This window comes from Dipodomys ordii, unplaced genomic scaffold (genome assembly GCF_000151885.1).
Source record: "Dipodomys ordii isolate 6190 unplaced genomic scaffold, Dord_2.0 Scaffold105, whole genome shotgun sequence".
NCBI classification, from domain to species: Eukaryota; Metazoa; Chordata; class Mammalia; order Rodentia; family Heteromyidae; genus Dipodomys; species Dipodomys ordii.
The window spans coordinates 1,161,131-1,187,708 of record NW_012267321.1 but is presented as its reverse complement, the minus strand read 5'-3'; the positions used below and the strand labels follow the sequence as shown (position 1 = coordinate 1,187,708).

Sequence of the window (26,578 nt, the reverse complement as noted above, 5' to 3'; positions counted from 1 at the left end):
TGTAACTTTTATGTTTCGGGAAGTAAGACTTCCTTTTTCTAATAACAAAAGCAACCATCTCATTTGATGATTACTAGGTAACCCTCGCTGGACTGAACCATTCCTGAAAGTTACAGGAGATGATGGTTTTTTCCCCTCCCATATTCTCCAGGGGAGGAGTCTGGGACCCGCAGCCATCTTTGAGAAGGGCAAAGCAGCGTTCGTGCAAATGAGATGGAAGGGTGGTTGCTAAGCAACCCCTGGCGCCCTCACCATCTTTGAGTAGGGCAGCGCGTTTGCCCGCCCCTGGGAAATGCGGTTGCTAGGCAACGGCTTAGCACCGCTTCGCCATCGCCCCGTGCTTTTTTTTTTTTTACAATCTAGGATGTAAATTATCATAACCTGCAGGATAGTTGCTAGGCAACACCTGGCCGCCACCACTCCTCATTAAGTAAACGAAGTCAAACCCTGCGTTTGTTTGGGGGAGGGGGCTGTACCTACAAAGCTTTAGACGTGGTAGACGCCATCTTTGTTACGGGTACTGTGACTTCCGGCTGGGGCGGAAGAGAACCTAGCATGGGAGTTCGTTGAGAGACTTGAATTAGATGGAGAAGGCGGGAGTTGGGTTGTCTTCCAAATAGTTTTCCGCCTCGCCCTCTGGCGGCTCCGGATGGCAGGCCCATTTCGAGAGATGGCCGGCTGGCTCCCAGATCGGCCCTGAGCTCACCCCCGGGGGGCACAGAGCCTGTTCGCGGGCGCTCCAAATGGAAGAGGAGGGGCCAGGGGCCACCGTGCATCTGCTTTGCCTCGCGGCCTCCAGCGGGGTCCCCCTGTTCTGCAGGAGCAGTCGGGGCGGCACCCCCACCCGCCAGCAGGTGTGTGGTGGTGAGGGATTCTGGACCCCTGGATCTTACGTTTTTTGGACTCCAGATTTTCTGGGCTCTTGGGGCTAGGGAGGGTTCCGTGTTGAGTTTAGAGGTCCGAGGGGCCACCGAATTAACCTGGTTCCTCGGAGAGGCTCTGCCTGACGAGGGGGGTGGGGGGCTGGAAAGCGGGATCTGGGAGCTTCTGCCTAATGCTCCCAAATCTTCCCCAGCTCCCCTTCTCTGTAATCGGCTCCCTCAATGGAGTCCACATGTTTGGACAGAATTTGGAGGTGCAACTGAACTCCGCCAAGACTGAGGACACGACTGTGGTGTGGAGAAGCTTCCATGACAGGTCCCTGGCAAAATAAAATTAAATAATTGGGGTGTGGACAAGGCCTGGGTGAGAGCCCCTGTTGAAACTGACCCCAGAGTCTTCTTTCCAGTTGTCTCTTTGGCTGTAGGGGTCTTTAACAGACTAAAAAACTGGTTCTGATCCCTGTCTTTTCTCTGGAAAAGAGGCAGGTTGGGCTGAGGGAGGGTGTAGCTAAGGTAAGACGATCTGTGCTATTCCTCTGCTGTTTCCCAGACCTGGACTCGTTGCTTCATCTCATCTTCTGTTTCTGCAGCATCACCCTTATCGTCCTGTCATCTGAGGAGGACACCTCAGAGCTGAGGCTGGAGAGACTGCTCCAGATGGTATTTGGGGCCATGGTGAGACTCCCCAGATCTCTTAGCTTTCTCCTTTCTCAGACCCAGGAGTCCAGGCTTCCAGCATTCTCCTTCCTCAATCTTGGGTGCACAGACCCTGCCCTTTCTCCCTGACACCCAAATGTTCAGGGAAGGTACCATCACCTCTATAAAACCACTTATCAGCCAGATGCTGGTGGGTCACATCTGTAATCCTAACTACTCAGGAGGCTGAGATCTGAGAATCAAGTTTCAAAACTCAGGCAGGAAAGTTCATGAGATCTTTTCTCCAATTAAGCACCAAGACAGAATTATAATTGTGGCTCTAGTGATAGAGCACTGGCCTTGAGCAAAAAAGGCTCAGGGGCAGTGCTCAGGCCCTGAGTTCAAGCACTAAGACCTGAAAAAGAAAAACAACAACAACTTATCAAGGGTCCCCACTCTTCTGTGTGGTTCTTGTAGGTTCTTTTTGTGGGACTTGAAGAACTGACCGATATCCGCAATGTAGAAAGACTGAAGAAGGAATTAAGGGTGAGGCTGAAAGATGGGAGAATGGAAACTTAGAATACGTTGATACTGACATCTGAGAACTACAACTCCCAGCAGCCCTTGGGGCAATATGACCCATGGGTTTTGGGTACAACTTGGTTTGTCTGACTCCAGAATTTTCTGGAGGAAGCAGATCTGGAGATCACCCAGATCCTGGACTCCTCATTTTTTTCTCTCTGACAGGCCAGTTATCACCTCATAGACAGTTTTCTGGGGGACTCTGAGCTCATCGGGGACCTGACCCAGTGTGTGGACTGTGTGATTCCTCCAGAGGGATCTCCCCTGCAGGTATTGGAGAGGCTGTGGAAATCTTTATCTGTTTCCATGGCTTTGGTTTGGTTCTCATCCTCTTTCCCCTTGTCTGACCCCCACTTGACCCTAAAAAAAAAATCCTGGGGCTGGGAAGGTGGCTCAGTGGTAGAGCGCTTGCCTTGCATGCATGAGGCCTTAGGTTCGATTCCTCAGCACCACATAAGCAAAAAGAAAAAAGCCGGAAGTGGCTCTGTGGCTCAAGTGGTAGAGTGCTAGCCTTGAGCTGAAGAGCTGAGGGACAGCGCCCAGGCCCAGTGTTCAGGCCCCACGACCGGAACCAAAAGAAAAAAAAGAAAAGAAAAAAAAATCCTTCTCTACCCAGAGCTGTCCTGTTTGTCCCCTGCTCATAGCTCCTCTGTGGCTGTCATTTCCCACAGGACAAACTCTCAGCTCTGAGACTTGGGGTTTTGGGACCTGACATATCTACAAAGTACCTTCTTAACCTGCCTCATGGATTCCACAAAGCACTTTCCTTCTTTCCAACCGAGAAGCATGCTCTATCTACCTTTCCTAAAATACTCCTGTATTCAGCCACTATGGCCAGCAGTGTGACTCAACACCTTGACTTCTTTGGGCTGTAGTGAGTTGGGGGTTGGGCTACTTGACAAGTTGCAGTAATCAATAACTTGTAGCTGCAGATCAGATTGTTAGCTTTGGCCTGGGTCAGCCAGGTAGTTTAATACAGCTGCGCAGTGAGGAAAATTGGGGGTCCGTGACAACGCATGACAGTGAAGGAGTTCAAATTCAGGGAGGGTAAGATACGGGGGCTTGGCTGCTCAGCAAGCCCCTGATTGTTGGTGGGTCTCGTCCCCCTCCTCGCCCACCTGGCCCCTGACTCCCAATCGGCCTTGCTCACTCAGGAAGCCCTCTCTGGGTTCGCCGAGGCCACGGGCACAGCCTTCGTCAGTTTGGTGGTGTCCGGCCGGGTGGTGGCAGCGACAGACAGCTGGTGGCGGCTGGGGACCCCGGAGTCTGTGCTGCTCCCCTGGCTGGTAGGGTCCCTGCCGCCCCAGGCTGCTCGCGACTACCCGGTGTACTTACCCCACGGGAGTCCCACGGTAAGTGGGCGGGCCGGGGGCGGGCGCGGCGTGGTGCCCCAGCAGCAAAGGGCTTTGAATGGGCCAAGTGCGGTCAGCTGCGGCCCCTGCCCTGCCTCAGGTCCCGCACCGCCTCCTGACCCTCACGCTGCTGCCGGGCTTGGAACTGTGTCTCCTTTGCGGGCCACGCCCGTCCCTCAGCCAGCTGGACCAACAGGTGAACCGCGTGGCATCCCGCTTTTTCCTCCTGATACATACTCCCTGCGTCCCAGAGCAGTCCGCTGTTTTGCTCCTCCCCGCCCAGTCCCTGAGGGCACGCCCACTTTGGATGTGCTCCAATCACCTTAGTCCTAGTTCGCTCAGTTTCCTGCCGGCCTCCTCCCGGGCCCCGCCCCCGTCCGCTGGCCACGCCTCGCGAGGTCACGCCCCCCTCGCCACACCCCCTGCAGCTGCTGGAGCGCTGGTGGCAGCCGCTGCTGGACCCTCTGCGGACCTGCCTGCCCTTGGGCCCGCGGGCCCTCCCGGATGGCTTCCCGCTGCACGCTGATATCCTGGGGTAGGGCTCGGTGAGAGGAGGGAGGGGTTTGGTGGGCTTCACCCCCATTTTCCTGGCTGTGATCTCCACTCCCTTTCCCACAGACTACTGCTCCTCCATCTGGAACTGAAACGTTGTCTTTTCACCGTGGAGCCGTTGGGGGATAAAGGTAATGGAGGGCGGGGGCCTGGAGGGCGGGGGGCTGGGGCCGGCGGCCCTCGGGTCACCAAGCCGCTCCTTTCTCCCAGAGCCTTCTGCAGAACAGCGCCGGCGCCTTCTCCGGAACTTCTACACCATGGTTACCACCACACAGTTCCCACCAGGTCAGCAGTGCCTGCTCGGGTGGGGATGCTGAGGACCAGGACCCCCCAGTGGGAGCAAGAGGAGGGGGTAGAGAGACAGGCAGACGCTGGCACCAACCAGGATGGTTCTTTGCCCATAGTGTAGGGTATGAGAACCCTTTAGACTGTAGGTGGGAAAGAAAAATTGGCATTCCATAGCTATTTTTGGCGCTGGAGATGAGGCCCAGAGTTTTGCATGTTTGGGGCAAAGGCTGCTTACCTGAGACACCACTCCCCACCCTCTCCCCCCAACCAGTGTCACCAGCAGAGAAAGAGGCAGGCAGCAGGAGGGTGCCCGGCCCAGGTGAAGAGCAGGATGCACATGCTCACTAGCAGAATGCCAGACTCCTTCCCCCCTCCCCTCATCCACCTGTCATGTCACCATGTAATGTGGATGGGTCCCTTGGGAGCATTATTCCAGCGCCTGGGTCACAGCCTAGTGACTGGCCTGTGGGGTTACCTGTGGTGTCGGGATTTGTGCTCTATGATTGCACAAAAACAACGACCCAGACTGGGCAAGGCAGAGGGTGAGAGGAGCCAGTCTGTGGCTTCCTGGTCACAGATAGGCAGACACAAACGTAGGTGGCAGTGGCATCCAAGAGCTGGCATCAACTGCCTTCTGTGTCCTCTCCTCAGAATCAGGGCCAGCAGAGAAGGCAGAAGATGTAGTCCGCTCAGCCCAGCAGCCCAGGGCCTGCTACGTGGTGCTGGGGCCAGGCAGCGGGTGGCAGTTCATGGCTCTTCACCTGGGGATGCGGCTGCTGCTGCTGCTGCTGTCCCCTCAGAGCCCCACCTATGGGCTGCGCAGCCTGGCCACCAACACACTGAATGCCCTCACCCCACTCCTTTGACACGATTTGGGTGGGGGACTGACACACAGCTGGAGCTAGTAGCATCTCTCTGTTTATTCGCTCACAATAATACACGGCCCCTGGACGAGGAGGGGGTAGGAGGGGCTACAACAGGGTGGGGGAGAGGAGGTGGTACCCACTTCCCTGGCCCCTCTCCCCTCTGTGCTTGGGGGGAAAAGGGAGGGAGGGGGCTCCCCCTGACCCCCCCAGAATGTAAACAGCAGCAGATGAACAAAAATAAAAATACAAAAGGCCGGAGGAAGGTCCCAGGCATCCCCCCCACCCTGGGGTCTTCCCTGTCACCAGTGGAGGTCCCTACGCTGTCCGTCCACCAAAGCTGCCTCAGTCCTAGGGGCTGCCTGGTGCTGGCCACATCTCCAGGGTAGATCCAGGGCTCAGAATTGCTGGGCCAGTAGCTCACAAAGGTGGCGGGAGACGGGCTCCTTGCTGGTACGCAGGGTCAGTCGGTACATCTGGGGAGAAGCATTGTGTGAGGAGCTTGGGGGGGAGAGGCAGGTGGATGAAGTCAGGTGATAGAAGACCGGAAGTAAGGAATGGAAGACAAAAGGTGGGAAGGAGGCCAGAGGCTGAGAACAGGGCATCTGGAGTTCTTCTTCCCCACTGGGTTTAACCACACTCACCTGAGCCTGGGCATTGGGTTCCAGGCGGAGCAGACAGCCCACCTGGAGGGCTTTAGTCTGGATGATTCCAGCCCCCACAAAGTTCTCAGGGTTGGGGTCCACATTGTCCAGGAGGGCAGAGCCAAACCCCAGAAGCTGGTGGCAGGGAAGAGCATCAAAAAATGCCAGGGTTCTGTATGTCCCCCACAGGAGTTGTGTCCCAGTCTCTCCAAGCCCTGGCCTTGCTTTACCCTACAAACATGCCTCTCACCTTGGCCTTCGTCACTTCAGCATCCATGGGGTGGTTGGCTTTGAAGATTTTCTGGGCTTCTTGCAGGGGGCTGGGGGCCGGGAACACTGAAGTCAGTGCTGCCCTGCCCCCTGCGTGATTGGCTCCGCCCCTCACCCCATAGCCCAGGCCTGTGTGGATGGCCCCACCCATCGCTCTGTAGCCACGCCCACACAGCTGGCTCCACCACTAGCCCCGCCCCTTGCCCTTCAGCCCCGTCCCCTCACAGGCTCAGCTGCTTCCAGCGCTGGAAGAAGTCCTGGGCCGCCATTTCTGTGGGTTGGAAGAACTTGTTGATGGTCACCGGGAGCTTCAGGGTGAGGGACTGGGTTGCACCCCCATACCTGGTTGGGGAGGACAGGCCGTCAGGCCCCGACCTTTCCCAGAGGATCCCCTCCCCACCATGATACCCCCCCCCACTCACCGGAAGCGCACAGAGAGCAGGGGCGGCGTGAGGAAGTCCCGTAGGCACTCAATGTTGAGCACCTGCTGAACCTGGGCCCCGCCATCCACCTGAGCAGCCACGCGTTTGGTCTGCACGGCCAGCTGTAGCGCTGGGGTCAAGGAAGCCAGGCGCTCTGGGCTATAAACTGATCTCCTTACAGCCCCAGCCCTGGTCTTTGCCAGGCAGTCCAGGGCTCGGGAGACCCTGGGCCTACCCAGGTGCGTGCATCCCTGCCGTCCACCAAGGGGTCACGGCAGGCCACCTGGCAAGCTACGTAACTTCTCAGCCTTATCTCCAAAGTGGACACGTGTGAAATGTCCTCTCACTTCACAGAGGGTTCGTTAGGCTAAGTGACAGCTCTCGAGTGTACAAGGTGCTAGCGTGGTGCTATTGGAGGACAGGACTGCTGGGCACACATAGCCAGGTGCCCATGCCCACTGGAACGGAGCTCTGAACCTGGGCCTCTCCCTGGGCTTCCCAGTGGCTGTCTGGAGGGGCTGGGGGGGAGGGGACTGGGGTCCTGGCCAGGTCTGAGAGGATATGAGTCTGGAGGTCTCCTGGGTGGACAACAGTCGGTGAGAAGTTCTGGAACTGCACGGAAGTCTTGTTGCCGTAGAAGAGATACATGCGGCCTGCGGATGGGGATGGGGGGGGGACAAGGCTGCATCAGCGGTCCCCTGACGGCATCCCCAGCCTGCAGCCCCGCCCCTCCCCCAGGCCACTGAGACGCACCTAGGTTCTGCCGAAACTCTGACTTGACTCCGATCTGCAGCAGCTGGTTCTCAAAGAGGACCCCGTTGTTCTTGCACACAAACCTGGGTGGGAAGAGAAGACAGGATGGCTGGGAGCCTGTCTTGGCCCTGCCTGAGGGCCGTCAGCCATCTCCTTCTCATCCCTCTCTCCCAGGACTTACTTGTTCAGCAATTCATCCGCTTCAGGGATGGGAGGGCCAATGTCCTCAGGACCTGGGCTGGGGGAGGGGAAAGGAATGAAACGGAGGTGAAGGGAGCTAGAGATACGACCCTGGAAGGATGGATGGGTCCCCAGAATCCACAAATCCAGACCCTCCCCCCCCCAGAAACCTCAGAGGACAGAATCAGACTGACAGTAGCCACTGTCAGTGGGACCAGGACCCACCACGGGGTACCAGATGCTGTCCCCCCACCTCCTGAGGCCAGCCCTTACTCAGCAGTTGGAGCTGGGTCAGCCAGCAAAGCCATGGGGCTCTCAGGGGCAGGCGGCTCCAGCTCGCTGGGCCATCCAATCCCAGAGCAGACAGAGAAGACAGGCGTGGCAGGCAGCCAATCCCAGAGAGCAGCAAGAGGACCGAAGACAGAGAGACAGAGCAGGAGGAGGGAAGGAGAGAAGGAAGAGCAGGCTGAGCAACAGTCAGGTCGGGCGAAAAGGACCAAAAGGACAACAGAGGGTGGCCAGGGTGGCGGCCTTGAGTGGCCAGAGGGAGGCAGCAGGCAGGACCGGCAAAGATGGCAGGGACAGGGAGAGAGGATCAGGTTGGAGGTGGGGGTGGGAAGGGGTAGAGGTTGAGAGTTGGGGTGCTCTGGGGTGGTACCTGAGGAAGGCCTCCTCGGGGGTGGGCCCCAGGCTGGGCTGGGCAGCCGGGCCATCAGAGAAGACATCCACCAGGAGGTTCCCAGCTGCCGTGGGAGCTGGGGGTGCTGCTGGGGGAGGGGCTGCCCGCAGCCCCAGGAGGTCAGCGGAGGGCGAAGGTGTAGACTGCAGAAGTGGGGGACGAACACATGAGATAGGGCAGTGGGCTATGGGCTGCGGGCCCAGCCCCCAGGACCCACTGGACGGGACTCACCACAGTGCTGGGGGTGGGCTCCACGCCGCCATTGATGTCATTGCTACTGGGGTCCCTGCGGCCATCGTCCAGGGCACTGGCGGCCCCGGGCCCCTTCTTGCGTTTCAGCTTGGCCAGGATGGAGGACTCACGCTCCGGGAAGGGCGGCATCTCCTCCAGCACGGTGGCCTGTGGGTGGGATGGGGCTGGTCGGTCAAAAGGGTGACCCTTCCGGTCCCAAGGGGTGGGAGGGTCCTGGGGCTGGGGGTGCAGGGCTCTGACCAGGACATCGGTGCTGGCCACGGAGCTGAGGGTGAGGTACTCGACAGCGCGCTGCTGCAGCTCCACGTCGGCGTTGCGCAGCTGTGAGCCGGCCCGCAGCACACCCTGGATGGTGGCCTTAGTCTCCGGGAAGAGGTTGATGAACTTGATGTACGTGGACAACAGTAGGGCTCGCGTGGCCACGCTGCACAGGTGGAACTTGGAGTGCAGCAGGGAGAACTGCACCGGGGGACTGGGGAGAGGGGGAGCTGGAGTGAGGGGCTGCCCTGGGTGGAGACCCTCCCCCCAAGGCCCTCTGGGATCACAGGCTGGCTTGAGGGGTGGGCAACAGCTCTGCCCCAGATTCCTGGCTCCTGGGTTCTCTCTTACCCAGAGGATTTCTTGGAACCCCAGGATTCCCAGCCCTGAGTAACCAGAGTCTCCCCCTGCCCCCAGGTTCCCAGAAGTACAGTTGCTACTACCCTCACCTGGAACGGGGGTCCCCGGCAATCAAGTTCCCAAACTCTCCGAGGATGTAGCCCCCGACCTTGACCATATTCTCATGGCAGGCTGGGGCCTGGAGGGCCTGGGAGGAGGGCAGGGGGGAGGACAAGGAAGAGGGGGGTCAATGGCCTCAGCTCTGAGCATACTCGGTAAGTGCCTGCTGGAACCTCACCTGGGATGCAGGTGGGGAGACTGAGGCACAGAGTGATGGGCCTGAGGTCATGCAGTCGGAGTACTCCCATCCTGGGCACAGGAAGTAAGAATCTACCACCAAGACCCAGGGCCCGGCAACCTGGCCTTCCTCGGGGTCAGGGGGTGGGGTTACTGACCTCAAACACCGTCTTGGCAGCGTAGCCCTGGACGTCATCGCGGTTGGTGACGATCTGCAGCACACGGTACCACACCTCTTCACTCACGTAGTCGCCGGCAATGCGGATGAGGTTGAGGATGGTGTCCACGTACCAGCTGTAGTCCACAGCATACTTCTCCGCCAGGATGGCCACCTTCAGCACCTGGGCAGGGAGGGCCAACCAGTATGGGTGCTCACGTGTGCATGCACGCACGGATGGGCTCCAGCGTGCAACACAGCAGTCGGCAGGGGCATTCACCTGGACGTGTGCTCACTACTGCCCCCGTGTGGACGCCCAGGGAACCTGGCCCCAGCCCTCCTCCCTTAGACTCACGATCTCCTCGCGGATGGCATAGTCAGCCGTCTCCAGGTACCGAAGCATTTCGGACACGATCTGTTTGGCATTGCTGCGGTCACACATGGCGTAGAGGAGGTCAGCTGCCCGCTGCCGCACGCTGACATCCCGTTCGGTCTGAGGGAGGAGAGCAGAGCCCAGGCTGGGTTCGAGGCTGGCCACCCCCTGGCCTCGGAGCCCTGGGTACCCTGGGCGGGGAGGACAGGCGGGTGGAGGCCCACCTTGAGGGCATTGATGACAGTGTCGATGTGGGTCTTGACGGCCTCATGGGAGAACTCGGAGCTGGCCAGTGTGCACATGCTCTCCAGTGCCAGGTAGCGCAGGTTCGTCTCCCGGTGCTGCAGGAACTGGCCCAGCTGGTTACAAGCCCGCACCAGAAGGTTGGGCTCGCTGCGGGCAGGGACAAGGGTGACGGGGAGAGGACAGACCTGAGGTGACCATCATACTACTCCCGAGGGATCCAGGCCTCGACTTCTCCCTGCGCTCCCAGCCCTGGCCTTCCTAGGGACCCGGACATCTGGACTTAGATAAAGATGTGCAGCCAGCAACCCTGCCCCAGGAAGGCTCACAAGACTAGCTTCACGGGGTCCTGTCTCATACTGCCATGCTCTCCCTACTTAGAGTCCAGGCCCCAGCCTCCTCCCTCAGATCCAGGGGTCCAGACCCCAGCCTCCTCCTTCAGACCCTAGGTCCAGCTCGCAGCTCTCTTTCCTCAGATGGCCTGTGGCACCTGTCGTAGTGGATGATCAGGCTGATGGTCTCGAGGAGGATGGCGTTCTTGGCGTTAGAGTGCTGCACCTTCTTGGACTTGGGCGGTTCCTGGGCCTTGTTGAGCACAGTCTCCAGACATTCCACCAGCCGCCCCTTCACCGCCGCATCCTCTGGGGAAGCAGGCCATGCCCCGCTGAACTTCCCACAGCCCCCTCCTTGCTGGGGCCCCGCCAGCGCCCCCTAGTGGCCTCACCGAGCCCAGCGACGCCAGCCCGAGCCCACGCCAACAGCCATCACTGGCTTTAACCTCGGTGCCCTGTGCGATCACGGGCACGGAATGGTTGTGGTGCAGAAAAGCATCCTCAGATCTACAGGGGATGCTGCTCCCTTACCGGGTGGTGGGTAGCACTGGAGGAGCCGCAGCAGCTTGACCGAGAGCCAGGGCGCAGGGACGAAGTAGTAAGTGTAGTCTTGGAGGTCTGTGGAGGCCGAGGACACGATCTGCAGGGAGACGGGGGCGAGGATGAGCGGAGCCGGTCCTGCCTGGCTTCATACTGAGGGGAAACTGAGGCTAGGGGGTGGGGTGAGCCTTAGCAGGGGTGAGATGGGGGCTCTGCCTGGGCTGGGCAAGTGCCAGCTGGGCAGGTGGGTGAAATCCTTGCTGGTTTCGTGTGGCAGCTCAGGCCGGGCCAGTGCCTCACAGATCCTGGGTCACATGTCACAGCGTTACCACCCTGGCCGGCTGGCATTGTCTCTTTGGCAACTCTTTCCCCAGCTCCAGAAGCCCCCATGGGGAGAGACCCTTCTCCCAGCCCTAGGCCTGATCAGAAAAGAGGTGGAAAGACCACTTTTCCTCATAGCAAACTTCTACTCCACTGTGAAACCCACTCCCCTTTATAGGGGGGTTGAACTCAGAGTGTAGCGCTTGCTAGGCAGGTGCTCTGCCACTGAACTGTACCACCAGCCCTTTTATGCATTGGTTATTTTTGAGGTAGGGTCTTGCTTGATGCCCAAGCCACCATGGACTGTGATCCTCCTATTTGTGCTGAGATTACAGGTATGCACGACTACACCCAGCCAATGGTCAAGATGGAGTAGAGCAAACTTTTTTTTCCCCGACTTCCCTTGAATCTCGATCCCCTGGTCTCTACCTCCAAAGTAACTAGCATTACAGGCTTGAGCCACTGCACCCAGCACCTGAAAACCCCTTCTCTGGAGGGTGGCAGACAGGGTGAGATTGATGGAAACGTGTCTGTCAGCATGGGCAGAAATGGCCAGTGGAATCCCTCTCTGAATTAATATAAGCTAAGAAAACAACCAGCCGGGTGCCGGTGGCTCACACCTGTCATCTTAGCTACTCAGGAAGCTGAGATCTGAGGATCGCTGTTCAAAGCCCAGCCTGGGCAGGAAAAGTCCGTGAGATTCTTATCTCCAATAAACCACCAGAAAACCAGAAGTGGTGCAGTGGCTCAAGTGGTAGAGTGCTGGCCTTGAGCCAAAGAGCTGAGGGACAGCGCCCAGGCCCAGAGTTCAAGCCCCATGACCGACAAGAAAAAAAAAAGTTGCCGGAGGCTGGGCTGGGCTAAGGGGGCATCCCAGGGCAGCTCTTGCTTTAGGCACCTGGCTCTTGACCCCCGCAGCTGTGCTGTGAGGTGACTCTGGCATCATCTCCTGGCACCATCAGCACCTGGACCGGTTCCTAAGCTCAGAGAAGTCAGGCCTCTTGCCTGGAGCCAGTTAGTGCTGCACCCGGATGGGCCTGGCTCAGACCCTATGTTTGGAACCATGGGCTGGGTTGTTGCTCAGGGGAAGAATGGGAAAGCAGAGAGGAGCTGTGGGGCTCAGGAAGCCTGGCTCCCCTCCCCCACCCTCCCCAGGGGCCACACACACCCGGCTCAGGCGAGACACAGCCAGTGAGATGCAGGTCTTGAAGTCATCTGGGTTCTTCTTGCACAGGCAGGTGATGAGGCTGACGGCAGCCGTGACCACGCCCTGCAGGGGTGAGTGGGGCGGATCAGCACCCTAGCTGGGCCTGAGCATGGGCAGAGGCTCAGGAGCAGGACAGGGCAGAGTAAGCACAGGCATACCTATGGGTTTAGGGGTGGAATAAGGAGGCTACAGAGCCTGGGAGTTGGGTACCCTTGGTATCTTGCGGGGCGGGGGAAGGGGAGCCATGGGGTCTGGGGAACCAAGGAATGATGGGGTTGGCCAATGGCGGGGTCCTGTAGCTGGGGAAGGAAGGGATGGAAGTGACTGGATACTGTGGGCATTGGAAAATGGCAGGGATATTCTGTGGGTCGGGGTCAGGGCATCACTAGACAGGATACCAGGAAGCGGTGCATTTCTGGAGAGCAGGGTGGGTCATGCATATCTGGGCCATGGTGTGGGGGGGGTGGCTCTGGAAGCATGGGCAAATGTCAGGACAGCTGTAGGGTCACACTGAGGGGGCCGGGCCGCAGGTCTCCTCACCATGTGCTGGTCGTTGAGCAGGTGCACCACGCGCGCCGTCCACTCGCCCATGGGCACCAGGTCCGGTGAGGCCTTGTAGAGCCGCAGCAGGCACAGGGCCGCACTCTGCTTCACGCTGTCCATGCTGTCCCTATGGGGACATGGGGGGAGGGAGGGCATCAGGACAACCTGGCCCCCCCCACATCTCCCTCCACTTTTGTGTGTGTGGGGGCGCTGGCCAAGGATTTCCAGACAGGATGCGATGGCCCATCATGCTAGCTACTTGAGAAGCACAAATAGGGCCTGGTGGTTCAGAGCCAGCCTAGGTGCAAAACGTCAAAAGAGCCAGGGAACCGTGGCTCACGCCTGTAATCCTACCTACTCAGGAGGCTGAGATGTGAAGATCACAGTTCAAAGTCAGCCCAGGCAGGAAAGTCTATGAGACTCCTATCTCCACTTAACTTCCAAAAAGCTGGAGCCGGGCGCTGGTGGCTCACGCCTGTAATCCTAGCTACTCAGGAGGCTGAGATCTGAGGATCACAGTTCAAAGCCAGCCCAGGCAGAGAGACCGTGAGACTCCCATCTCCAATAAACCACCAGAAAACTGGAAGTGGCGCTGTAGCTCAAGTGGTAGAGCGCTCGCCTTGAGCTGAAGAGCTGAGGGACAGCGCCCAGGCCCAGAGTTCAAGCCCCATGACCGAAAAAAACAAAAAGCTGGAACTTGGCTGTGGCTCAAGTGGCAGAGCACTAGCCTTGTGCACAGAGAGGCTCAGGGATGGAGCCCAGGTCCTGAGTTCCAGCCCTAGGAGACACACACTCTCTCTCTCTCTCTTTTTTTTTTTTTTGGGGGGGGGTCCGGTCATGGGGCCTGAACTCTGGGCCTGGGCCTGTCCCTCAGCTCTTCAGCTCAAGCTAGCGCTCTACCACTTGAGCCACAGCGCCACTTCCAGCTTTTTTCTTTTTGCTTATGTGGTGCTGAGGAATCGAACCCAGGGCCTCAGGCATGCAAGGCAAGCGCTCTACCACTGAGCCACCTTCCCAGCCCTCTCTCTCTCTCTTTCTCGTGCGTGTGTGCATACACACACACACACACACACACACACACACACACACACACACAATTCACAAGACTCCATCTTGTGGTATACGCCTGTCTTCCCAGCTATAGGAAAAGCACAGCTGACCGCTGCGGCCAGCTAGAGCATAAAGCGAGACCAATACACAAAGGAGCTGGAGGTGTGGCTCAATGGGAGGGCACCTGCTCGGCAAGGGTGAGGCCCTGAGTTCAAGCCCCCAGACTGCCAGAACCCAGTTCTGCAAAACAAAAACAAGAAAGATGTTCCCGGGGGTAACACCGGGGCAGAAGCTCTGGGCCTGGCTCCGTCCCAGGGCCTCAGTCAGGTCGCTTTGCATAGTGGCCCCAAGGGGGTTCTTTCTAGGTCACCCTGACTTTGAAGTATGGCTTTCTAGAGGTGCTTATTATAAACAGACAGACACGCCACAGAGGATGGGGGGGTGGGGGCCACGCAGGCCGCTCAGCGATGTGAGATGACCACAGAGGTACCACAAATGCTGGGGTCTCCAGTGCAGCCAGGGCTCCGTGGCTGGGCCCGTGTCCTCTCCGGTCTCCAGCCTGCCCGGCCCTCCCGTCCCCCTTCCGAGTTCCCACGTGACTCACCCAGCCACCAGGATGCGGGGGATGTCGGCGGCAAAGGCCTCGCCCATCTCCCGGCTGCCCACGTTGGCGATGCAGTGCAGGGCCAGACACATGAAAGTGGGGTTGCGGCTGGCCAGGTCATTCTTGATGGCGTTGTTGATGAGCCGGATCAGCTCTGAGTTTGAGTTCACCAGCACAGAGATGAACAAGTAACCCTGGGAGGGGAAGGTGATAGCGGTGAGTCTGTGGCCAGGCGGCCCAACATCCCAGCTTCAGAGCCGGAGTGCAGACCCCAGCTTCTTCCCTCAGACCTGGAGCACAGACCCCAGCCTCCTCCCTCAGACCAGAAGTGCAGACCCCAGCCTCCTCCCTCAGATCCAGGGGCCCAGACCCCAGCATATTCTATCAGACCCAGGGCTCCAGGCCCCAGCCTCCTCCCTTAGACCCAGTGGTCCAGACCCCAGCCTCCTCCCTCAGACCCAGGGGTCCAGGCCCCAGCCCACTCCCTCAGACCAGGAGTCCAGACCCCAGCCTCCTCCCTCAGACCAGGCACCCGGGAGACTCACAATCTGTTTCTCCGTATACTTGTTGGAACTGAGCAAGTTAACGGCCTCCATGTGTCCGAAGTCAATGTCATGGCCCAGCAGGAAGATGAAGAGCAGTTTGCACACGTACTTTTTTTTGCTGTAGCCATCCAGGGCCTTGTCCCCTGTGGTGGGGGGTGGGGGTGGGGTGCAGAGTGAGGAAGCGAAGCCCAGGGGCCCCCAGGGGCCCAGCTCCCGCTTCAGACCTGGGGTCTGGGCCCAGCCTACCTTTGAACTTGGAGCGGATATTGGCCAGTTCCTTGTTGATCCTCTTGATCTCCGCCTCTTTGCTCTTACCTGGGGGGCAGGGGTGGGGAGGGAGGGAGGGGAGAGGGAGAGAGGGCAAGTTTAGCCACCTGTGTTCTCTCCCCATGAAGATGGGTGGCTGAGAGCCTTAAGAGCCCCCCTCCCCCACCCCTGGAGCCCCCAGCCTGCCGGGCGAGGCCCCCGAGCAGGCCACAGTAGGGACTGACCAAAGCATGGCTGGAGATCTAAGAGCTGAGGCACGCTCGCTTGGACCCCACATCTCGCTGAGACCTTGGGGACACAGCCCAGAACACCTCCCCAGGCCTGTCTGTGTGCCCCAGCGCCCGGAGGCCTTACTCAGGTCAGGTGGACGGGATGCTGCCTGGGTGACCCCCCCCCCCGCAGCCTTGGGTCCTGGGGTCGTCACCCCAGACCACATGGCCACCCTCCACAGATTGCCGGCCATCAGCCATCCGGCTTCTCCAACCCAGCCCAGCCCAACGGCACCAAGCCCGAACCTCGGCACATACCCCAAGGCAGACCCCATACCACTCATCCAGCCTCACCTCCTCCCTCAGACCTGGGGATCCAGACCCCAGCCTCCTCCCTCAGACCCTGGGGTCCAGGCCCCAGCCTCCTCCCTCAGACCCCAGCCTCCACCCTCAGACCCAAGGGTCCAGGCCCCAGCCTCCTACCTCAGACCCAAGGGTCTAGGCCCCAGCATCCTCCCTCAGAACCAGCCCCAGTCTCCTCCCTCAGACCCAGGGGTTCCAGGCCCCAGCCTCCTCCCTCACACCCAGGGGTACAGGCCCAGCCCCCTCCTGGGAGAGGCCCCCATGCCCACTGCTGAGCCTCAGGCCTCATTCTGCTCTGCATGCTTTAAAGTCCACTCCACACTACGGCATTTATCTCCGGAAACACCCCAGGGACTCCCAGAATAGCTGCAGGGAGGAGACCTGCCCAGGTCCACATCCTGGCATCCCAGCCTTCCCCGGGAGGTTCCGATGCACTCAGTGGATGAAGGAAGGAACACACTAAACATGCCCTCACAGGGCATCGTGGAGGGAAACCTGGCCCCCTCCCGCGGGGCTCTCCCAGCCTCATGGAAGGCTCCTGAAAGCCCCACTGCAGACACCACCTCCGACAGGAAGCCCTCCCAATTAACACCCTGCTTGGTGCCCGGAGATCCACTGGGCACACTCGATGTCCAACAAGGCAGGCGGAACCTGAAACATGGCCGATCCAAAGGGAGCTGGGCTTTACGAACAGTGGGATTAAGATGCGGGAAAGAAGAATGTAGAATAGCTCAGTGTGAATGTTAGAGGTCAGTGCAGTCATTCCTGCCTGTAATCCCAGCCACTCAGGAAGTTGAGCGAGACTTGATGAAGGTTCAAGGCCAGTCCAGGCAACAAAGTAGCAAGACCTCATCTCTACAGACCAAGCTGTGTGGTGGCGCCTGCTCGTCCTTTCAGTTATGTGGGAAGAACGGGAGGGTGGAGATGCGCGCTGGCCCAGGCCAAAATTATCTCAAAAATAATGAAGGGGCCAGGCACTGGTGGCTCCTGCCTGTCATCCTAGCTACTCATGAGGCTGAGATCTGAGGATCATGGTCCTCATGGAAGGTCCATGAGACTCCTATCTCCAATGAACCACTCAAAAACCAGAAGTGGCGCTGTGGCTCAAGTGGTAGAGCGCTCGCCTTGAGCTGAAGAGCTGAGGGACAGCGCCCAGGCCCAGAGTTCAAGCTCCACAACCAACAGAAAAAAAAAGTTACATATTCTAAAGAAATACTTTAGCTGTCCCTAATAATCTACAAGGATTGGCTCTAAGACCCCCCAAATTTTCTAAATGCCAAAAAGCCCAGGGGGCCCCAGTAACTGCACAAAGGGATGTGCAGGGACCCCGGGCTTCGCCTCCTGGCTTATGACTCACATGGCCCAGCACACACCCGCGTTCTAATGAGTCATTAGGGGAAAAGGATGCGCCCAGGGCAGAGAAGACGCGATTGGTTTGGAATATTTTTGGTTTGCAGCTGGTTGCATCCGCAGATAAGAAAACTAGGACTAGGAGCATCAGCTATATTTACACGCGTGAGCGCATCATGTATTTCTTTTTATTTTTTACTTTTTTATTTTTTGGGGGTCCGGTCGTGAGGCCTGAACTCTGGGCCTGGGCGCTGTCCCTCAGCTCTTCAGCTCAAGGCTGGCGCTCTACCACTTGAGCCACAGCGCCACTTCCGGCTTTTTTCTTTTTGCTTATGTGGTGCTGAGGAATCGAACCCAGGGCCTCAGGCATGCAAGGCAAGCACTCTACCACTGAGCCACCTTCCCAGCCCCAGTCTCATGGATTTTCCTGCCGGGCTGGCTTTGAACTGTGATCCTCAGATCTCACTCAGCCTCCTGAGTCACTAGGTTGACAGGCGTGAGCCTCCGGTGCCTGGCTGTGTCACTGAGCCTTGAACTCAGGGCGCTGACCTTGCTAGCCATGCCTCCAGTTGCTTTTGTTTTAGGTCACGTGTTTTTGCCTAGGGAGATTGCAGAGCTTCAGAGGGCCAGCTCCTGTACAGCTGGGATGGCAGGCATGTACCACCAGCCCCAACTTGTCTGTTGAGATGGAGTCCTGGCTCATGTTTTGCCTAGGTGGTCTTGAACCTTGCTATTTCCGATCTCCACCTCCCTAAGAGCTGGTACGACAGGTATGTGCTGCCATGCCCAGCTTGCAGAGGGACTTTTGGATGAGCCAGGGAAGGAGTCACATTGTGCTTCTCTTGGGCAGCCCCTGGATTGGGGCTGGGGACTCGGGGATCACGGAGGGCGCTTAGACAGAGGCACACGGAAGGGAGGCTGGCACATAGCTCTTGAGACTAAGGATGAGAAATGAAGCTGATGTGGACCAAGGAGCTGCGCTCTGGGTGGGAGGCGTGACATGTGCAAAGGCCTGGTGACACAGTGGAGGCTGGGAAGGGGTCAGGAAGCACACACTGTGCATGCATCAAAGCCGTGGCTGGGGGGGGGGGCAGGGGAGAGAGGGGCCGGGCCACCGGACATCCTCTCAGGGGGCTTGAGCTGCAGCTCGGTTGGGCCTGTGGAGTAGGGCCAGGGTTAGCTGGTGAGGCCCAGGTGCCCGGTGTATTGCTCCCCTACACCCCCCCCCCCGCACACACACCCACCCTTGCCTGCCCCTGCCCCTGGCTCCTGGCCTGAGTCCCATACCCCCCCCCCAAAGTGCTCGCAGGAGTTGTGTGTGCACACCTGTAATCCCAGCTAGTTGGGAGGCAGAAGCAGGAGGATCACAGGTTGGAGGCCAGCCTGGGCTGCCTCAAATGCCCCAAGCTGCACAGCTGTTCTCAGCTAAGCCACAGAGAACACTGCCCCCAGCCCGCCGCCCGCCCGCCCGCCCTCCCTCCCTCCTTCCTGGACTGGAACCAGGGGAGGGGGAGCGTGAGAGCAGGTGGGCGAGAGACAGGATCTGTGGGTCTGGTTCTCTCAGTACAGAACTAGGCTGGAGGTCCTGGGGGTGTCGGGTCACCTTTCTCCCCTTGCCCCAGAGGTCAGAGGTTGGAGGTCCTGTGCAAAGCTGAGTCAGAGCTCATGTCTGTCTCCTGCCTGGGGGCTCCCGGCTGCCCCAGGAGCCCTGGCCCCTCTGTGGTGGGATGCCCTGTCCTCTTCCTCTAAGGCTGTAGCTGACACCAGCTCCCCCACCCCCATACACACACACCAGTCCCTCCTACATGCCAAGCACAATTCAGCCTCAGGGCCTTTGCACAGCCCTGATCCACAGATTTCTGCAGGCCTCCCTCACCGGCTCCCTTTCCTCTTGCTCCAGCACCATCTCTGCCACAAGAGACGGCCTGAGCAGTCAGCACAAGGGCCCTGCCCTCACTGCAGCAGCTGCCTGCCTCGTTTTACCCTCACCTCACACCTGTAGGAGGGTACGGTACACACTGGCAGTGTCACCTGAACATCGGCGCCGCACAGCGAGAACATCTACCCACTGCAGACGCCCCATCACCCAAAACAGTGCCTTGCCTTCACCTGGTGCTCAATAAAGACTAGTTCATTCATTCACTCATTCATTCATTCAACAAACATCTCCGGAGACCTCCCCCAGGGCGGGGCCCAGCAAAGGGCACGGCTGGGGACTCTGCAGGGATGAGGGGAGACAGCAGCGAGTTAATGGATCCTGATTTGGGGTTCTTCACCTGCTCAGCAAATGCTCCAAGGGCATGTGTGACTCTGCCCACAGTGCTGGGGAGATAGAAGGCAGCCCCCGCAGGGCCCTGTCGGATAAAAGATGGCTCCCTCTTATCAGAACCTGCCCCTCCCCCAGGCCTGTGCTCACCCCTGCTGAGCCCCACTGTACCCGGCCCCATCTACTCTGCAGGATGTCTCCCGCAGTTAACTAGTTAATGTTCTCTCTGCACCAACCACAGGCCAGCCCCAGGACCTTTGCACTAGCCACAGCTCAGCCTTCACAGTTCTCTTCCATTGCCCAGGGCCTGGATCACTCCTTCAATACAGTTCCCAGAGTCTCTTGTGAAGCAAGCAGGCTGAACCCCAACTTTCAATGCTGAGGCCCCCTTCCTCAGGCTAAAGATAGCTGTTAATATATCTGCTTTAAAAAAAAAAAAAAGGGAGGGCTGGGAAGATGGCTCAGTGGTAGAGTGCTTGCCTTGCATGCCTGAGGCCCTGGGTTCGATTCCTCAGCACCACATAAGCAAAAAAGAAAAAAGCCGGAGGTGGCGCTGTGGCTCAAGTGGTAGAGCACTAGCCTTGAGCTAAAGAGCTGAGGGACAGTGCCCAGGCCCAGAGTTCAAGCCCCACGACCGGACCCAAAAAAAAAAAAAAAAAAGGGATACAGCTCACATGAACTTCATCCTTCTAAACTGTATGGTTCACACTGGATGCAGGAGCACTAGCTACCCAGGAGGCTGAGATCTGAGGATCCGAGGTTCAAAGCCAGCCTGGGCAGAAAGTCTGTGAGACTCTTATCTCCAATAAACCACTCAGAAAACCGGAAGTGGCGCTGTGGCTCAAGCGGTAGAGCGCTCGCCTTGAGCTGAAGAGCTGAGGGACAGTGCCCAGGCCCAGAGTTTAGGCCCCCATGACAGACAAAAGAAAAAGAAAAAAGAAAAGAAAAGAAAAAGAAAAAACAGCCAAGTCAAAAACCAAGCTAGAGGCATTGCTCAGGTGGTGAAGCACCTGCCTGTTAAGTGTGAGGCACAGAGTTCGATCCCTGGTTCCTCTTCCTGCCTAGAAAGCAGACTGAAGTCAAATGAGGAGCACCAACTCATCAGTCCTCCCTCGTACATTCACCACTACCTTACCCCAGAGCCATTTCTTCACCCCAAAAAGAAAGCCTGGACTCTGGAGCAGTCCCCTGAGTCCCGGGCCCGCCTCTGGGCCTGGGCTGCCCCGGGGTGCCTTGGGGCTCCAGGACTGGCCGGCTGGGGCCATGCTTTGCATGGCCTGGCCATCTGGCTTCCTGTGCGTGGCACAGCCACGCCAGGCGTCTGGGCAGTGTTTCCTGGTTTGCTCTGGTGCTGGGGCTTGAACTCAGCACCTTTCATTGGCTGGGTAGATGCTATACCAGACACACTCCCCAGATGCCTTGCCCCCGGCCTTTTTTTTTTTTTTTGGGGCTTGAACTCTGGGCCTGGGTGCTGTCCCTCAGCTCTTCAGCTCAAGGCGAGCACTCTACCACTTGAGCCACAGTGCCACTTCCAGTTTTCCGAGTGGTTTACTGGAGATAGGAGTCTCACGATCTTTCCTGCCTGGGCTGACTATGAACCGTGGATCCTCAGCTCTCAGCCTCCTAAGTAGCTAGGATTACAGGCGTGAGCACCAGCATTCACCTCTCCACCCCCACCCCAATCTCTTCCCCTCACCTATCATTTTTCAGGTGTTGTCTATGTTTTTGCCTACCAGCCTCAGATCATGATCTTTCTTTTTGTTTTCTTTTTTTTTTTTGGTTTGGTCATGGGGCCTGAACTCTGGGCCTGGGCGCTGTCCCTCAGCTCTTCAACTCAAGGCTAGCGCTCTACCACTTGAGCCACAGCGCCACTTCCGGCTTTTTTCTTTTTGCTTATGTGGTGCTGAGGAATCGAACCCAGGGCCTCAGGCATGCAAGGCAAGCGCTCTACCACTGAGCCACCTTCCCAGACCCAGATCATGATCTTTTTTACCACTGCCTCCTGAATAGCTGGGATGACAATTGTCCTGAGGTTCGAATGCAGGGCCTCATGCATGCCAGGCAGGGACTCTACCACTTGGGCCAAACCAAAGCCTATGCCTTTGCTATTTGCCTTTTTATTTATGAGTAAAATGAAGTTAGAAATTCCAACTAGCACCCATCAGAACATAAGCAAATGCTACTAGTATTTTATGGAAAATGACATATAGCTGTTAAATAAAGATAAACAGCATTCATGATTGTGAACCATCAGAGAGGTACAATTAAACCACAGCGAGATGCCATATTTTGGTGGGGTTTGTTTCGTGTTTTTTGTTTGTTTGTTTTTGTTTTTTGTTTTGTTTTTTGCCAGTTGTGGGGCTTGAACTCAGGGCCTTTGAGCAATTTTTGCTCCAAGGCTAGCGCACTACTATTTGGAGCCACAGCACCTCTTCTGGTTTTCTGGTGGTTACTTAGATATAAGAGCCTCATTCATGACCTTTCCTGCCTGGGCTGGCTTTGAACCTTGCTCCTCAGATCTCAGCCTCCTGAGTAGCTTAAGATGACAGGCCCAAGCCAGTGGCACCTGGTCATTTTGGTGTTTTTGAGACAGCATCTCACTAGATAACCCGTGCCAGAATTTGAGATCCTTCTGCCTCAGCCTCCTAAAGTGGGGATTACAGGTGTGCACCACTACATCCATCCTCCGTCCCTTTTCCCAGCTTAATAATATTCTGCAGTAAGGATGGACTGTGTTTTGTTTGCCCGTGGAAGGACCTGGTGTTTCCATGTCCTGTTACTGTCCTTATGCCACGGCCACAGAGCACAGAGCCCGAGGGCAGCTGCCACCTGCAGGCGGCGCCACAGATGTCTGTTCTGTCGGTGTGTGCCCGGTGCCTGACACACTCATTTGCTGAGGAGACACTGAAATGTCTGACCGGCTGGCCAAGGCCTATGGCTAAACCATTACCAGTGCCTCTGGTCTGCGTCTCCTCTCTGCCCCCTGGGGTTTTGCGGTGACATCTCTGTTTTCTCTCTCCTTCCCCAGTCCTCTCTAACAGATTCCTCTGCAGACACCCATCGGGGGTTCAACTCAAAACGGGTTAAATACCAGGGTGTAGGTAGCTCACGCCTGTGATCCTAGCTACTCAGGAGACTGAGATCTGAGGATCACGGTTCAAAGCCAGCCCAGGCCCAAGAGTGCAACAGACTCCCTCTCTGAAATAATCAGCAAAATGCCAGATTGGAGGAATGGTTCAAGTGGTAGAGCATAGGTGGTGAGCTAAAAAGCCCAGGGAGAACACAAGGCCTTGAGATCAAATCCAGGTACTGGCACTGATTTAAAACAAAACAAAACAAAACAACCACCTCTCAGCAGTCCCCCCCCCCTTCCACCATTCTTATGACTTTGGTTCTCAGCTGCCATCCCAGATTATTTCAGTGTATCTTTTCCCCCTTCCATTTTTTTTTGGGGGGGGTGCTGGAAACTGTCTCACTTTATAGTCCAGACTGGCCTTGAACTTTTGATCCTCCTGCCTCTGCCTCCCCCATTCTGAGATCATAGGGATGCACCGCTGTGCCCAGCTACACAGGAATTATTTTAGAACATCAATCGGCCGTGGGCCTCCATGGCTCAAAATGGGCCCTTGGCTGTGAATTCACTCAGAGAAATTTCCGCAAAGCCCTGTCCCTCCCTCAGGAGCCCTGCCTTCTGTCGCCTCGCCACCCCATCTCCTGTCTCCTTGCCCCACAACCCACATCCCTGCCCAGGCTCCAGCCAACAGGGGTCTCCTCCTCTTATCTGAACTCATCCCAGCACGCTGCAACCTCAGGACCTTTGAATGTACCAATTCCCTGCCTCAATCTACCTCATTCTTCCAAAATCCACTCCCTCACTCCCTCGGATTTTTTTTTATCAAAGTGGACATTGTTTTTCATTTTTCCTGTTTTTTTTTCTTTTTTCCTTTTGTGTGTGTGTGTGTGTGTGTGTGTGTGCTGGCACTGGGGCTTAAACTCAGGGCCTGGGCATGCCATCTGTCCCTTAGCTTTTCTGGTCAAGGTTGATACTTTATCTTTCTGGCTTTTTTTTTTTTCCTGGTTGAGAAATAAGATTCTTCTGGAGTTCCCTGCCCAGGCTGGCTTTGAACCACAATCCTCAATGTCAACCTCCTGAGTAACTAGGATTACCTACTACCAGGCCTCCACAGGAGGCCTCTGCTAGGCACCCTCTCTATACCAGTCCCTTGCTTCTCCCTCCTTCCTTTCTCTTCCCAACTCCAGTCATTGTGACAGTGTATCATTTACTGCCTTCCTAGTGTTACTTTCTAGCTCCTTCTAGGTTGCATGAACAAGGATTTTCCTTTCTTTCTTTTGCTTTTGTAGTGCTGGGGATGGAACCCAGGGCCTGCGCCTTGTGCATGTTTGCAAGTTCTCTTTCACACAACTTCTTATTCATAGCTGTAACCCAGTGCTTAAGCCTAACACCAGGTATGCTATGGTTACAAGTATCTGTCACCTTTATGGTGGCCCAGGCTAGCTACTTGGAAGGAGGAGACTGGGCAGATCAAGGTTCAAGGCCAATCCTCAGACCAAACAGTTCTTGAGATCATCTCACCCACTGGCTAGAGCGCAGGAGTGAGTAGAAAAGCACATGAAATCTCCCCACCAGACTGGAAAGCAAAACCTGGGCTTGAAATTAACCAGTGGAAAAAAAAAAAAAAGAGGCTAGAGGCCTCACTGAAGTAGAGGACCTGCCTTAGGGAGGTGAAGCCCAAAGTTCACATGCAATGCCACAGATGAAAACAAATGAATGAAATGTCCTGGAAATGAGGCAAGAGACGGAGGAATGGAGGAATGGACTTCACCAGATGCAAGGCTGAGCCTCAAAGAAGTTCACATGGCTGAAGCACATCCACTTTTCACAGCTGCCTGGCTTCCCTCGACGCCTTCTAGCTCCACCCCCCGATTTTGGCACCACCTCCTTTAATAACTCCACCCCCCCTTTTTTTCTTTTTACAAATACCACATCATTCCTCCAACTGATACATAACCGTTTTTCAGCTCCTCCGGTTTGCTGAGCACCTACTATGTGCCAATTCTTTCGACGAGGAGAGTACATTCAAGGTCACCCAGCTAGGGAATGGCAGAACTCAATGGCCGGCCCCCACGGCCCGCCATGCAGCTGTAGCGTCTGAAGGCTCTTGGCATCTCCCCACGCCCGCCAGCGGCTCCCAGGAGTTGCAAGCTGACTTGCAGCCAGCCCCTCTCATCTCCCATTGTCACGACAACCCTTCCTGTCGGAGATCACGGTTCCCCTATTGCCTGTGGTCAGCTAGGCAAGGGCTTAGACCTTTAGGCCTGTGGGGCACCCTGACCCCTGACCTCCTTCTGGCATGGGACTCCCCTAATGCCTGGCTCTCCAGATCTCTCAGATAAGCCCCTCAGAAGCCCCCCCCCACCTCCTGACACCCCCCCCAATAACGTTTTAGAATAATGGCCTCTCCTTTCGGTGGCCCCCGACCCGAAGCCATCTCCCTCGTGCCCTCCGAGTCCCCTAGCCATCCCTCCTCCAGCCCTTTATTCCTCCACCACCACCACCAGGCTCCTTCTGTCGCTCCTCCGCTGCCCATCTCTGCTCCCCAGGCCCCTGGACGTTTCCCCCACTCCCTGCCACACGCGCCTGGGGCCTCGGTGACCTCCGGAGCCCCTGTCCCTCGAGGACACCTCCTCCAGAAGGCCCTCCAGTCCTGCCTCGGTAGGCCTCCTGGGTGACACTCGCCCCGGGCCCCCGGAGACCTCCTCCCACCCCATCACCCCTCGGGGTGCCCCCACCCATGCACCAACTCCTATTCCTATGCACATCAGGGATCCCTTGAACCCCGTCGTTTGTCCTAGGCCCACCCTCGCTTTTCCATCCTCCCAGGGGGGCGTCTCCGTGCCCCCCTACCCGCTCGTGGTGGGGGAGACACCCCATGACATCCCTCGTCCTGCACCCCTCCCACCCGAGGGCTGCTCCCGGGGCTCCGCGACCCTCGCCCTCTAGGCCGTAAGGACTCCCCGGCCCTGGGCCCCGCGGGGACCCCCGAATCCTTCCACCCCGCCTCCCCCGCGTCTCCGCTGTAACCCCCCCCCCAGGCCCCGAGCTCACAGTTCCGGATGTCGGAGATGAACACCGCGAGCCCCCGCATCCCATCGCCCTTGGACACGGCCGGCATGATGGCGGTGGTGTCGGCTCCGGGCCTGGCCGGACGGGGCGCAGCGCAGCGGGGGCTGGCAGGCGGGACTGGGCGGAAAGGACCCCAGGCAGCGCCGCGGAGCCGGCCGGAGGGGGGGGGGAGGGGGGAGGGGGGGGGGAGGACGGACGGGCGGGCGGGCGGGCAGGCGGGCTGGCAGGCCGAGGCACCTCCCCTAGCTCCGCCCCTCCGCTCTACCGTCCGCGGCTCGCAGTTGTCTATTGGTTGGAGGTACTGCCACTCCAACTTAGACTCGCTCCCTATCCTCTCTCTCATTGGTCCTAAGAAAAAGACAAACTGCTACGATTGGTCCTGTGTCCTGCTATTTCCGTTCGGCCACGGAGTTCAATTACGCACCCTAGAACCGCCCCCTCCGCGAGACAGAGTCCAACTGTGATTGGGTCTCAACCCCTCGCTCCAAGAAGGGAGGGAGGGACGTGCAGGAAGGCGGGGGAACGGGACTAAAGAGGCGGGATTTGGGTTGAACGGAACCAATAGACGGATAGCTGGCCCCCGCAGACGTCGCAGATTCGTCGGGCATGTCCTACTTCCGCCCTCGATTGGGCGGTTGTGGGGGCGGGCGAAGGGACACGGCCCGTAGAGAAGGGAGGGAGAGAAGGTGGAGGGAGAACTGTCACTCAGCTAGGCTGGGATAGGTAGAGCGACGCCTGCAATTCCCTGCTGCAGAAAAGGGGCTGGGCGGGGCCAGAGAGCATCAGATGTTTACTGCGCAAGCGCCTCCCTCTGC

General features: G+C 57.7%; 2 protein-coding genes across 3 annotated transcripts; one reads left to right on the top strand and one right to left on the bottom strand.

The window, feature by feature from the left end:
• The first annotated feature begins 564 nt into the window (after positions 1-564).
• On the top strand, positions 565-5,436 carry Fuz (fuzzy planar cell polarity protein). Of its 2 annotated transcripts, XM_013027694.1 has the most exons (12): positions 565-854; positions 1,076-1,197; positions 1,472-1,556; positions 1,995-2,063; positions 2,265-2,369; positions 3,254-3,451; positions 3,552-3,647; positions 3,880-3,986; positions 4,070-4,134; positions 4,214-4,288; positions 4,563-4,610; positions 4,943-5,403. In XM_013027694.1, exons 1-12 carry the CDS (start codon positions 744-746, stop codon positions 5,155-5,157), a joined length of 1,296 nt encoding a protein of 431 aa, XP_012883148.1. In that variant the 5' UTR covers positions 565-743; the 3' UTR covers positions 5,158-5,403. The 2 variants fall into 2 exon arrangements, with proteins under 2 accessions (XP_012883148.1, XP_012883149.1); XM_013027695.1 differs by lacking the exon at positions 4,563-4,610 and having other exon boundaries at positions 4,943-5,436.
• Ap2a1 (adaptor-related protein complex 2, alpha 1 subunit) lies at positions 5,194-26,017 on the bottom strand. The gene is made up of 23 exons (XM_013027672.1): positions 25,746-26,017; positions 15,410-15,478; positions 15,164-15,306; positions 14,619-14,812; positions 12,962-13,091; positions 12,383-12,484; positions 10,885-10,993; positions 10,512-10,662; positions 10,003-10,171; positions 9,761-9,898; positions 9,407-9,589; positions 9,062-9,159; positions 8,595-8,826; positions 8,334-8,501; positions 8,082-8,245; positions 7,425-7,481; positions 7,244-7,326; positions 7,054-7,143; positions 6,491-6,614; positions 6,294-6,410; positions 6,049-6,118; positions 5,799-5,933; positions 5,194-5,630 (listed from the first exon to the last, which is right to left on the bottom strand). The coding sequence occupies exons 1-23, from the start codon at positions 25,810-25,812 to the stop codon at positions 5,553-5,555; spliced, it is 2,871 nt and encodes a 956-aa protein (XP_012883126.1). The 5' UTR covers positions 25,813-26,017; the 3' UTR covers positions 5,194-5,552.
• Between the last annotated feature and the right edge of the window lie 561 nt (positions 26,018-26,578).

Coding starts and splice junctions, on each gene's coding strand:
- Fuz (XM_013027694.1), top strand. CDS start 744: ATGGAAGAGGAGGGGCCAGGGGCCACCGTGCATCTGCTTTGCCTCGCG. Junction 1,198..1,471: donor TGGAGAAGCTTCCATGACAG/GTCCCTGGCAAA, acceptor CTGTTTCTGCAG/CATCACCCTTATCGTCCTGT. Junction 4,135..4,213: donor GGAGCCGTTGGGGGATAAAG/GTAATGGAGGGC, acceptor CCTTTCTCCCAG/AGCCTTCTGCAGAACAGCGC.
- Ap2a1 (XM_013027672.1), bottom strand. CDS start 25,812: ATGCCGGCCGTGTCCAAGGGCGATGGGATGCGGGGGCTCGCGGTGTTC. Junction 13,092..14,618: donor CCCCGCATCCTGGTGGCTGG/GTGAGTCACGTG, acceptor ATGTCCCCATAG/GGACAGCATGGACAGCGTGA. Junction 5,631..5,798: donor AACCCAATGCCCAGGCTCAG/GTGAGTGTGGTT, acceptor GCTTCTCCCCAG/ATGTACCGACTGACCCTGCG.